The 12,722-nt window shown below is 41.5% G+C and overlaps 1 protein-coding gene across 3 annotated transcripts in view; it reads right to left on the bottom strand.

Moving 5' to 3' along the window:
- Positions 1 to 3,167: 3,167 nt before the first annotated feature.
- The window catches only part of PPP2R2C (protein phosphatase 2 regulatory subunit Bgamma), a 213,680-nt gene continuing 204,125 nt past the window's right edge, over positions 3,168 to 12,722 (bottom strand). For 2 of the 3 annotated variants that reach the window (XM_019470626.1, XM_009273751.1), the window contains one exon: positions 3,367 to 3,658. In XM_019470626.1, coding sequence (XP_019326171.1) covers positions 3,367 to 3,658 — 292 coding nt within the window. Of the gene's footprint in view, positions 3,659 to 12,722 lie in introns of all 3 variants that reach the window. The other variant, XM_009273750.2, reaches the window with a different exon arrangement.

The raw sequence follows: 12,722 nt of genomic DNA, 5'->3' as shown, positions 1-12,722 counted from the left end.
GTTAGTTGTGTTTCCAAGGCAGCTTTTTTTTTCCTTCTTCTTTTTTCTTTTTTTTTTTTTTAATTTTCCTCTGGGGTAGAGGTAGAAAGAGAGCCGGGGGGGGACAGGGGGGGCAAAGAGGGATGCTGCTCTGCTGGTAGCCCTCTGGTTTGTCACCTGGGCCAATGTCTGTCTCATCTGGGAGGCCAGGCCTGGACACATCCCCGACGTGCCCTCGCGGTCCTCTGTGCTGGAAGGTCTCCAACCTGGCCAGTGATGACACTAATGCCATTTTTTACCCTGTGATTGTGTGCGCCCCTTCACATTGCGCATGTCTCTCATTCCATCTGTAGGAGACTGAGGCTCAGATCTCCTAAAGTCTATCTTGGGCTACGAGCCGAGGAAAAAGCTGGTCCAAGGTGTGAACCAAAAGCCTGTCTACCTCCAGCTCTGCTGTAACTGTCTGCGCACACTCTGCATCACCCGAAACCCCCAGGTCAGGCCCATTCGCGGCACTGTGTTTACTTCTCTACCTGCCACAACACTTTAAGTTCATGTAGTAGCTCTCCCTGTGAGTCCCAATCCCTGTGACTCCTCCTCCTTTGTAAAAGGAGCTAAACAACCCTTTCATGTCTACCTTAAAAATAAGCTGTGCCTTCAAGTCATCTATTTATGCCTTTTTGGTTGTAGTTTTATTGAAAAAGCTGGTATTAACATATTTATATTTTTATTCAACAACAGTTAGCTAATTTGTGCAACACAAAGAATGCAGCCATGAACAACAGCTTTCAAAACAATCAGATTTACCAACTTTACCATCACTTACTCTACACCACTGAAAGCTCAAACTAAAAAGAGAAAGAAAGTTGGAAACGTTCACAATGACGATGTTAACTTTCCATACATTCAAGAAACCAGGAAACCGATCTGTAGTGGTGATGTCAAAGACAGGAATGGAATACTGGTCTTTGAAAGGTTTCTATTTATTTCCTCTATAATCACTTCATGGTATTTTGGTTGGGTATTTATTTCATTAGTTTTATAAAGCTCCAAAGATATATTTCTTTATTTAATTTTAACATGTTCTTTTTGGTACCCAAAGCTGTAACAGAGTAAGGTACTTCAAATTAAAAACAAAAAAATTGTTGTATTAAGATCTGCTTTATAATAAGTTATCTATAGAATCTTACTCGAGAATGTTAAAAGCTAAATATATGTTTTACAGTACTTCTAGCTGTAAATGCCAATATGAGCTGATAGCAATTTTTTGGAATTTTTTTTTTTTTTTTTAGCTGCAAAGTTTAATGGAGGAGGCCAAAAGTCAAAGAAATTGCATGACACCCTTGAAGCCGTAGTTTGGCATTAACAAGTTTTCTATACAATTTACCACATTCTTAAACCTTTTTTCTGCAAAGTTTAATGGAGGAGGCCAAAAGTCAAAGAAATTGCATGACACCCTTGAAGCCGTAGTTTGGCATTAACAAGTTTTCTATACAATTTACCACATTCTTAAAGCTTTTTTACAAGGAGAAAAAAAAAGAAAAAGAAAAGAAATGTTGTTAAATTTCATTAGAATAAATATGTACATATACTGTCCATGCCTGCTACAGCATACAGTATTTTATAAACAAACATTCCTCATTCCCTTTAAAATTAACCTACACATTTCATACCGTATGTGTTTAGTGTGCCTGGAAACTGATGCACATGCGTTTGTGCTTCTACACATAAAATATACAGCATTGATCTAGAAAACTTCAAACATACAGATTCATGTGTTTGTGTTAAGATGTCATATAAAAGCTGTAGACTTTTTCAGTTCTTGTAAGCAGATTTTCACCCACCCTTGCCCCCAAACCAAAATATAAAAGCATGCAGATCCCTTCATCAGCACATTCTCCACTTACCAAGAAACAAGTGCATAATGGCTTAAAGACTTTTTTTTTCTGAGAAGTTTTAATATGGGCAGATTAACAGGCCATCTGAGTTGTGCTATTTTATTCATGGTTTGAGGAGAAATCCTTTGGGATATTAATTTCCCTGCCAGAGCTATTAGGGATGCGGCAGAACTTTATTCTCCTGGATTAAGAGGACTCCCTGCCCACTGCACCATTCCCGTATAATTCCTGCATGTGGTACACCGACTGCATGTACTTTCATTTTCCATTTACATCACTATTCATTTGAAAACAGAGATATATCTAAAGGTATTTATATGGAAGAGGCTTTTGTTTGGTTTAGAGTTTTTGATTTTTCATATTTCTCCAGGAATAATTTTGTCACCCAGCAGTGGACTCATTTTAAAACATTCAAATTCACTGAGCAGTGCTACCTCTCCCAGTACCATTCTTTTACAGTTACAGCTACCATGGCATTGCCTGTATTCCCCAAAGGCCAGGATTAAAATAACCATCCTGCAATCAACAAACGAGGGACTTTCTGAAGTGTCTAGCAGCGATGTAACTTTGTTCCCACTGAAGTCGATCGTTGCCTTCAAGGACAGCACTTCTAGCCAAGGTTTCCAGAACTCCAACCCCCAAATGGTAGTACGGGTGTTAACTGCCAGGCTATGCCTGACCAGCCAGTCCCTCTGGAGTGGTAATACCATGTTTTTTAATAGTCCTCCACGTGATGAAGATACTAGTTATTGTTTTAAACAGAGCAAAGAAATCTATGGAGAATGAACCTCTTAAAATAAGCTGGCTGAGTAACTATACCAGTCTGTCACTTATTTGCTCGTTAAGTTGAAGCACAACGTTAGTAATGTGAATAAATAAATAAATAAGAGGGTGTTGTGAAGATGGGAATGGGACCGGTGAGACAGGGCAGCTTTTCACCAGCAGGGATTCTGCTACCAGTTATAATTGCTACGAGGCCCCTCCAATGTGCCACGTGCTCTAAAGGGATGTGGCTATTCATTCACTCAAACGGGCTTGACTTAGTTGAAAGACAAGAAAACGTTACTGAAAGAAAAAAATAACAAGAGATTGAGGCAAAAAGCTCTAACAATGTGGTAAACGCTGTGGACTGCAAAAGCAGGCAGGGCACCAGGACAGCATGGTCCTGTGAACCACTGAGACCCTCGCAAGGACTGACGTGAGTTGAGGAGTCTCAGCCCTCCTCAGGAATGCTCCCAAAGTGAATAAATACCCCCGTTTGTTTAAAGGAACCAATACAGACCACAGTACTGGATTTGCAGTCGTGCCTTTTACTCATACAGTTGCAGTGATGGAAAATAGTTGGCTTGCCACCAACAATGATACAGGCTGAGGGATGAAAGGATACAACCTACAAATCCCACCACAGAAGCCACAATTTTTGTGACGATCACATCCTTCTACAACTCTCAAGAGGCTGGTTTGTAAATATAGAGGGATATTGATAAATCTAGTGCATTTCTGAGTTCACTTTATCCTGAAATATGTACAGATTGTTTGTCGCTGCTATAGCAATGATGTTCTCAGTTGGGTGCCACGCTGTGTGCAAGATCTTCTTAGTAAAGTCCAAACTGTCAACACTGATGTCATCTTTCCTCCGTTTGCCTCCAACGCAGACTCTCCGGGGCTTAAGAATAGCTCGTGGTTTACTGCTCTCTCGGGATGCCTCCAAGGTAACATCCCGCTTGGTATTTCGGTCAAACATTCGGAAAAAGTTGTTATATGCACCTGTCATTATCACACTGTAGAGAGAAAGAGAGAGAGAGAGAGGAAAAAAAAACCAAAGACAAAATTAAACAGCAGCTTGTGGGATGTCTACTAACATGACCAGATCAGGACAGTTGAGCTAATAACCTTAGGATTAGACATCTTCTGGTTTCAGCTGGGAAAGAATATAAAATGGGATTTTTCCCAGTACTCCTCACAGTGAATAGTTTTCTTCTACCAATGTCTTCCCCTTCTCTGTTAGAGTACTTAATGAAAATTACAGTTACCCCAAAACTGGAATCCTGAAGCATGCACAAATGTCAGGACCCTGACATCATGAGACTGACTTCACAAGACAATAAAAGTAGTAAGTTTTAATAAGTTATTTTTAATTACCTTCCAGCTTTTATATGACCCTTAAAAGCTCATAATTTCCAGGCTTTTTTCTTTCTCCAGAGCCCTACCTTTTCTGAAAGGTGAGATTACCATGATTCCAGAAACAGTATTTAAAAAAAAAAATTCCAAGTATTTCAAACCTTGTGATACAATAGCAAGATTTAGTACATAATTATGTATTTTAGTGAGTATTTTGAAGAAAGGTGTTTTGAAAGGTTCTGAAAAATCACACTGAGTTTGCACAAGTAAATTTATTTCCAAAATAAACCCTCTTCCCTTCTGAAGCCATAGACCTTGCAAGTCTAAACACCATTAAAATTTGTATCTTACAACGCTTCTTAGAAATAAACACATTGATAAACAGGATTCTGTCATCTCTTGTATGAAGTTTGAATGAAGACTCAAGTCTGGATATATTTCTGGGTCTGGGAGAAAGGATCAGAAAACATACCTCGATCTGTATAAAAATTACCCCATTAATCAGCTTGTAGTTTGAAATAACGGATTGCCAGTTGCTTCATTCCCCCAGTCCCAAGGGGAGGATATTTTGTCACTAACTTTAATGAATTCAGGATTTCATCCATGGGCCTCAGGTTATTGGATTAGCATAATCATGGGTTTCAGAGCCTTGTTTGAAAGCTCATTCCCTGTGAACTTTTTCTATATGCAGAGCCAGGGCCACGCTCTACTCTCCTGTCTCAGCCCCAAATAGGGTTTTTTTTTCTGAATTTCCATTCTGGAAGGGGAATCCACCCTGAACGGTCAGGTCTCCACAGGAAAAGCTGTGCGGTTCTAAGACTCAGGCAATCAGGAACTATTTTCCTTTCTAGTACAGCCCAAGAGAGCATATTTCACGTGCTTCGCATTTAATAAACTAACCTCCATCTGACAGTTACATTGCTTTAGCACTTTGCTGTTGTTTCCCACTTGGGGAGGAATCTGCGTCGAGCAGCATACTGGCCAGGAGACCACAGCATATGCAATCGTGGGAGAGTAAGGCATAAAATATACTCTCTGTCATACAAACACTCACTAGCTGATTAGATTAGATGCTCCTGGATTCAGGAGCTGTCTTACACTGTATGCTCAGCCTCCAGCCAGTGTTGCCTTGATCTCATTTGGGGCCATTAGAAGCTACTGCAATACAAATGAATAATATACTGAAAAACGCACAAACGGGAGCTGTGCAGCTAACGGCTTTTGCACTACTGCTACTGAGTGACAGCAGCTCCACTCGCTTCAGAGCCACTGTAGCATAACTAGAGCGGGTGAGCTGGATTTGTACGCTGTGAATCACTAGCAGGACTGCCAGCTCCATCCTGCTTCCATGTTTGCTGATGGCATACTGGAGTTTGATGACAGCTGATTCCACACTAAGCTTTTTGCAGCTCCTGAAGTGCTAAAGGAAACTGCTGCAAATCAGAGAGGTGTAGCACAGAGACACAGCATGCACTGTCCTCAGCAATAGCTCACCTACAGCCTTCACCCTGTCGAGAGGCTGCTTTCTTGAGGTCTGCAGGCAGCACACCGCTGGCTGCACTGCTGCTCTGCTGCCGAGTTTAGGGATGGGCAATAGAGGCACTTGTCCGTATGTAGCTGCAGCCGGCCCTGGCAGGGAGCTGCCTCGCTGCTCTCCAGAAGCAGTACCTGCCCTTGGGTTGTCTGCAGTGAGGTCTCCCTTACCTTCCCCGCCCGCAAAGACCAGGCACAATCCTGCTTAGTAAGGCACAAGTTAACAATATCACAAGTTAAAAAACAAGAGAGTCAGTGTGACAGCTTGATAAAAGGTATCCCAGAAGCTGCAGAAAGCCTATTGATGAAGATTAGTGCCCATTTCAGAAATTGAATCAACAGCAGTAAATCTAATGTTTCACTCCTTCCAAATCACCATGTCTTGTCATTACAGCTCCTGCTGTAATGGTTATTCACAACATGAAAAAGTCGAGGTTATTTCATATCTCGGCGCTAACATACACAATTTGTGATGCAAACAGCCCAGCACAGTACTGTTTTTTTTCCCTCCAGGCAACATTTTGAAACCGGTTCATAACGCTGGGGCACCCTGTGCCACGGGCTGCAGAGCTGTGGTTCACAGGGGAATGAGGAGCATCCCTCCTGATGAAGGCAGGAACTGTCAGGGGAGCAGTTTTCATGCAGATTACCAATGCACCAAATGCACAGAGAGGTGTTCGTCAAGAATCTTGTTTTAGGAGGTTTTGCTTGCAGTAAAACTGCCTTTTCAGTCCATTTGCTTTTTAATTTCTTGAACTCTCACATATTTTAAAAAGTCTGCTTTTTTTAGTTGGATTTACTGCAGTTATTTTTTTTAACATATGTAGATGACTACTTTTCATGCTAGCCCTGTTTTTCTGCAGTTTAATGGCTCAGTAAAAAATAGCATTATGTAAATGAGAAAGTGCCCATTCTTGTTCAAGGTCACAAACACAGATGGATTATAACCTTACCTGCTGCTTAAAATAACAATAAAAGAGAGCGAGAACTAGACATAAGCCTGCAATTTATTCCCATTTAGGAAAATATAATATACAATAATGGAATGTATGCGAGAAGGAGAAATTTTTTTTTATATATATATATATATTTTAAAAAAAGAATAGAAACTGTAGCCGAGTATAGGAAGAATCTGTTCTCTATTTCCAGACTCTTTGGTCTGTACAGCAGTGTTATGACGAGTGCTTGCACATCACCCTTGCAAGTGAGGCTGGTTCAAGAAACTACACAAAGCGCCCACCCCCACCCCTAAACTCCCCACACTAATTCATAGGTGTGTAAGGGAGCAGCCCTGAAAAGCTCTGCCTAACCAACCTTTAATTTTACTCAGAAAGCAGGTTTACAAATTGTGCTGCCCACAGTCAGAGGTACCGTCATCTCATCCATGCAGGGATATTTAGGACGCAGAACACTCTGGTGCACCCTGAGGAGCAGAGTACTGATAGCTCAGGCTGGAGCAAAGCTGCTGATAGTCTGTACCCAGCTCAAGCCACCACAGCTACAGGCAGCGTGATTTAAAAAAATAATTTAAAAAAAGGCAAAAAAGCAGGAAAAACCCCCAATGGCAGCAATATGGCTACCACTGCCTACATTTCACCAGCCTAGCTGGCGCTCTGGAAGGAGAGGCAACACCCCGTATCTGCAGGGCCCCAAATGCATTCGCACAGCTCCATGCTAACCCTCCTGCGCTGCCCCATGAGGGGAATTCATTTTCCTCTCCGGAGCACACGGAGTAGTCTCTGCTCCCTCTTTTAGAGCCGCTCCAAGCAAGGTTTCTGACAATTCTTCAAATGTGCGTATTTTGAGTGACAACACAAAATGTTACTAATTCGTCCAGCCTGCACTGACACTGGGGCATTCTTATTAACGACACAATCTGAGGCATCTCACTGCCAAACTTCAGTCCTCACACGGGTTCGCTATGGCCCAAAGCCTTATCCATTTTTTTTTCTTTACAAGCAGGACAAATGTATTCTTACAGAAGGTAAAAGGGGAAGGAGAAACCCCCAGTACAGTCCAATCCTACTTTTATTATCTTGACTTTTCTTCCTACTCCCTCCCTAGTTGCCATTCCGTTCTCTTTTTTTCTTTCTTCCCCTACAATCTTGACTCTGGTCTTTACCACACTTTCCAGTTAGGTTTTCCTTTCCCTCCCTCTCTTCCTCCTCCCCTCCTCTTTTTCCATTTCCCTCTACCCTGCTCTACAGTTTTTAAAAAACACTGTATCTTCTCTCTCCTGCCAGTGAAGCGCCCTCCCTAGCTTCATCCTCTGTTCCCTGCTGTCTTGTCTCTTTTGCTTTACTCTGTCATTTCCCTTTCTCTGTTCCTTATTTTTTCCTCTCATCTCTTCATTTTACTCTTGGAGGTCTCACTGCTTACCCTTTCTTTGCCATCTCCCACTACCTCCAGGCTTGCTTACTCTCACAACTTGCTCAGTCCTTGAGGGCTTTGGGCTTCCATCCTTGCCTTCTCCTTTGGGCTGAACGTGACAACCAGTAGTTGTACCACTGATGTTTAATTTAGGGCCAGAGTTTTAGGGTCTACAGCACCACTCTAACAACTACTGATGGCTTCAGCATCTTTAAGCATCTTAATACCTTAAAACATCTGGCTCTCAGTATTTTGCTTTTGGTAATGACTCTTTGTTAAATTCAATGCTTCAGTACATGGCTTCCCTCTCTAAAGTTCTGCTTCTGTTGGAAGGCCAAAAAATTCCCTACTTCACCAATCTCAGGGGCATCTGAATAGGACTTCATCATTTGTACTAAACATCAATGAGATCTTCCACAATATTTTTTAGGCATTGAGATTTCATCAAACATGTCAGTCACTAAGAATTGGCATATCTCTGTCTTTCTCATATCTGTTATTCCCATACTTTGTTCAGATTTCTTTTTTGCAAGCCGAGCTCTTAAATGTCATCCGTGTTGTGGCCATCCTTGCATGCAACAGTTTTTATCAAAATTGCTCCATTCAGCTGCTTTCCTGGATGTCAAGGTTTGCCCTGAAACTCTGGGGACATCCGCTGGAATTAAGGCTTGCTTAAAAACCAAACCATACTTGCTTCACATTGTTTTGTGCCGGTGTTATTGGGGTTTTTTTAAATACTCTTTTATAATAACTTTTGGGCTAACTCTGGCCCAGATTAGTCTTCCTAGATGCACAGTTTTTCTTCACCTGCAGATTTCTGTTGTCTGGAGAAATCAGCTCATGGCATAGTTTCCCCCCTCCACTGTTGCTCAAGAGCCCATGGAAGCCATGGGATGGTGTGACAGGACTAAGGCTGGGCAGGCTTCAAGGACCAGTGCATGCCAGGCTTAAGGATGATAGAAAAACTAAGCCAGCCTTGTTAACCTGCCCCTCACTGCAAATGTGGCAGCAGATCTTCATTCCCTGCAGCAAGAGAGGCAGGACATCAAATCCAAGCAAGTGTGAGGGGAGGAGACTCAGAGCAGCTTCCATCAGAGCCTGCCTCCAGACTTTTAAATCTCTGCAAAGTAGTCCCTCAAGGCACCCAGCATGAAAAGGGACCATTTCTTTGACCTGAAACCATCTCCCCAATTATATTTTGAGCCCCTAAATTTGCAAGATTTCACTAGCATGTGTACCAGTGCAGAACAGCACATCTGCAGTCTCCTGGGACTGACAAGCAAGGCCCACCAGATCTGGTTTTGTGACAAGCTGACCTTATGAGAAGAAAGGATTGATTCCAGGAAAACTCTTCAAAAACATTTTTCATGGGAATTTATTATGAGATTTATTATGACAAAGGGAAAGGAGGAAGCACTGCTGCAAACAGTGGGGGCCTGTTGGCATACTGGGGAATTTTGCTTTATTCTGCGCTGTGTGCAGCAACTGACTCCCCATCACAAAGAAGGAACTTCTTTAAACCTCCTGGGGAGTATGCCGATGGGAAAGCTTGAGACACCGGATTCAGGGTTGTGGCACTCCAGTACAGCTGACTGGGATAAGACTGGGAATAACAACAGGGGATCCCCAATTCCTTCCAAGCTAATATTTGACATGCCGAGCCTTGAGAACAAAATGATGTCTTCTAGTTCTCCAGCATGGAGCATGCTGCCAGACAGGAATAGACTGTTAACATCTCATCCACTGGGACCTGCCAATTCCGCCTGATTAGAGTGAAGGCTGACGGATATTCAGTGGGATGAATGACAGTTCAGTAGGAAAGGACTGACTGAACAGTTGTATGTGACTTCACTCATCTGCTTACAGCATATCACTTATCATGATGGTATTCAGAAGTCTCCCTGGAAGGGTTCCCATACACCCATTCATTTGAAAACTTAAAAAAAAAAGAATAGTAATTAAGGTATCTGCTTACTACCATGTAGAATTACTACACTATTTTTTTCTTTTACTGGCTTCTGTAACTCACAAACAGCTCCATAAGTGCTAATTTTTGAGGTAAAACTGAAATAGCAAAATGGGTATGGTTGACAGCGAGAAAACAGTGTCTTGTGGGTCATTATTAAAAGACCTGACTTCAGAAGAACTAAATTAAATCGGTGTATAAATAGGGCTCACATATTCTACATAGTCGTGTAATGATGTATATACAATAAAGATGGCATGATTTTAGTGTAATATACTCAACTACAGATAATATGTGCTCATCTGGTTGAATTAGTGTAAGACCCCTGCTTGACTCCCTCCTCTGACCACTGTTGTTGCCAAAGTACATAGTGATTAATGTGCCCTTCAGCAAATGAGATCAGCTCTGTCTGATCGTATTAGTTCCTGTTCATTGGAGTAACTGAGCATCAATCACGTTCTAATCAGAGCTCACGTACATTGATTTTTTTTCGTAAACAGCCTCATCATCAGGTTCTATCATAGCCTAGATTAACTCCTTAATAATGACAAAAATTAATAAAAAGTATTTTCACCTAAATAATAAATACGCTTTCATTTTTAACTGAACAATCCTGTCACTTAAATTGTCATTGTAGCTTTAAAGTCTGCAAAAGATAAAAATAACGTGTTTAGAGCTGCAGTTATTAGTGTTATGTATACTGTTATATAAATATTCTATTGCAGCATCTCTTAAGAGTACCACTGTTAATAGGCATTGCCTGCCTTTAGCAGTAGTCCTTTTGAAAAAAATACATACCAAAAGGATCAAATTAAGTGACCTCAGTATTTGAATGAACTGTTCTTTAAGAGTTACTGGTACAAAACTATAATTTAAATTATGATCCACCAAAAAAACCCAATCCTTGTAGTGCGTAGCAAAACAATACCATACTTGTCATAGTATGAGGCAAGAACCTCAGAAGAGTGTTCATCCCAATCCTTGTAGTGCGTAGCAAAACAATCCTATACTTGTCATACACACAAGCAAGAACCTCAGAAGAGTGTTCACCAAAAAATGAACATCAGTGCTGATACATTTGACTCTTAAAAAGAAACAACGAGATTGAAGAGAACCCTTATCTTCTGTCAAATGTTGCCAGCTACTCTACTCAACAGTTTCTTACAATCAAGAGCAGTGTATTGTGCTTAGTGACGGGTTTGGTAATTGTGCATGACTAACAACGCCCCAGTGTCTGGGCAGTACAATAAATGAAGCCCCCACAATCTAATGTTCCCACTTAATAATTACTCACTGCATTGATCTTTCTGATCTGTCAAGTAGGAACGAAAATACTACGCTCACTTTAAATCCTGATATTGAATAATATTTCTATTATTACCAGGCAACTATCCAGAGTGGTCTTACCGCACTAATGAGGATGGCAGCATTTCATTCAAATACAGGAGAAAGATTCCAGTCCTGGGAACATGTGGCTGTCCATCCTGTACAATGCACTGGGAATTCCCATCAAGGATAAGCACAATGTTTTGAAAGGACTTAAAAAGCCCTGAATCTTTGACAAAGTTTCACAATATCTAAATGATTTGATTGCGCTGTTCAGTGCCAGATTTAGGCAGGGATCAGCACCATCCATATTTCCAAGAAAGCTTTTATTTTGGTATTTCCAGTAGGACCAAACTCAAGCAGTAACCAGTCTACTGAGACAATCCTCTGCTAAAACATCCATTCATGCATGGACTTGGGAGGTTCAGAGAAAAGCTCCAAAACCTGGATCTTCCCCTAAAACTTCTGTTGGTCATTCCCACTTTCTGACCATATCAAAGCCATTTCCACAACAGCTGGTGCCCAAGTTGCAGTCATAGCAATCTGGGAAGGATTTTGCCCAGTGTGGTCCACCTATGTCATTTTAAATGGCCAGCAGTTTGTATCACAGAGGATACTCAATGTTGAGTTAATCCTTGTCAGAAAACACATTACCCTGGCATGCAGACAACAGAGATAATGGAAGTATATGGTTTCATTTGCATAATAAATGATACAAGGTAAAAGTTTTATTTCTTAGTAAAGACAGAATCTCTCCATTGGGCAGGTACAGGAACTGAGCAAAGGAAAGCAGTCCAAAGAGAAGATGCCCCTCGCACAGTGTACAGCATTACACTTTACCTGCATTTGTGGAACACAGGACTGGAAGAGACCTTGTTCTGCACTTCCAAGTTCAGACACTTGTCATTTTAACCAATGTCTCATATTGCTGCTTTCACAAATTTCCTGAGCACCATCATCAAAAGAGTTGGGTTTCTTACATCTCCACTACTCAGGACAGGAAGACTGCTCCACACTGTCACTGTCTGAACAGGTATGAACTACCTCTAATTTCCAGGCTATGATTACCTGTTGTCACTCAATACCTATTTGCTGTTCTGTCATGATCATTCACATTTATCTTAGCTAGATCCTCTTCCTCCCTATGTATACCTGCTTGATATACTTACTAGAAGCAAGTATAATCTTGGCTTCTCTTTTGCTAAGCTGATCAAAACCAAACTCCTGCCCTCTCCTCTCTTTAGAGCAGCTGTCCATTTGCCCAATTAGTTCATCCACCTTGGAGGTGAGGGACAAGAAATGTGTAATTGCAGTCCAAAGATCTTTGAATAAGACCCTAACATAATGTCACCACTACTCCCTTCTCTGCTGGATATCCCAGTCTTGCCCATTTAAGGATCTTATTTGCCTTTTTCACAGCTGCCCCACACTCTGTTTCATAGTCCTTGCCCAGTCCAGGGGGGCAGGCCTGCTTCAAATACAATGAGACGGACCATTTTTCTCTTTCCCAAATGAAAGGCTAAGTGAGC

Source organism: Aptenodytes forsteri, unplaced genomic scaffold, assembly GCF_000699145.1.
Source record: "Aptenodytes forsteri isolate BGI_AS27 unplaced genomic scaffold, ASM69914v1 Scaffold111, whole genome shotgun sequence".
NCBI lineage: Eukaryota > Metazoa > Chordata > Aves > Sphenisciformes > Spheniscidae > Aptenodytes > Aptenodytes forsteri.
The sequence above is the reverse complement of the archived record's forward strand: the minus strand, read 5'-3'. Positions and strand labels throughout refer to the sequence as shown.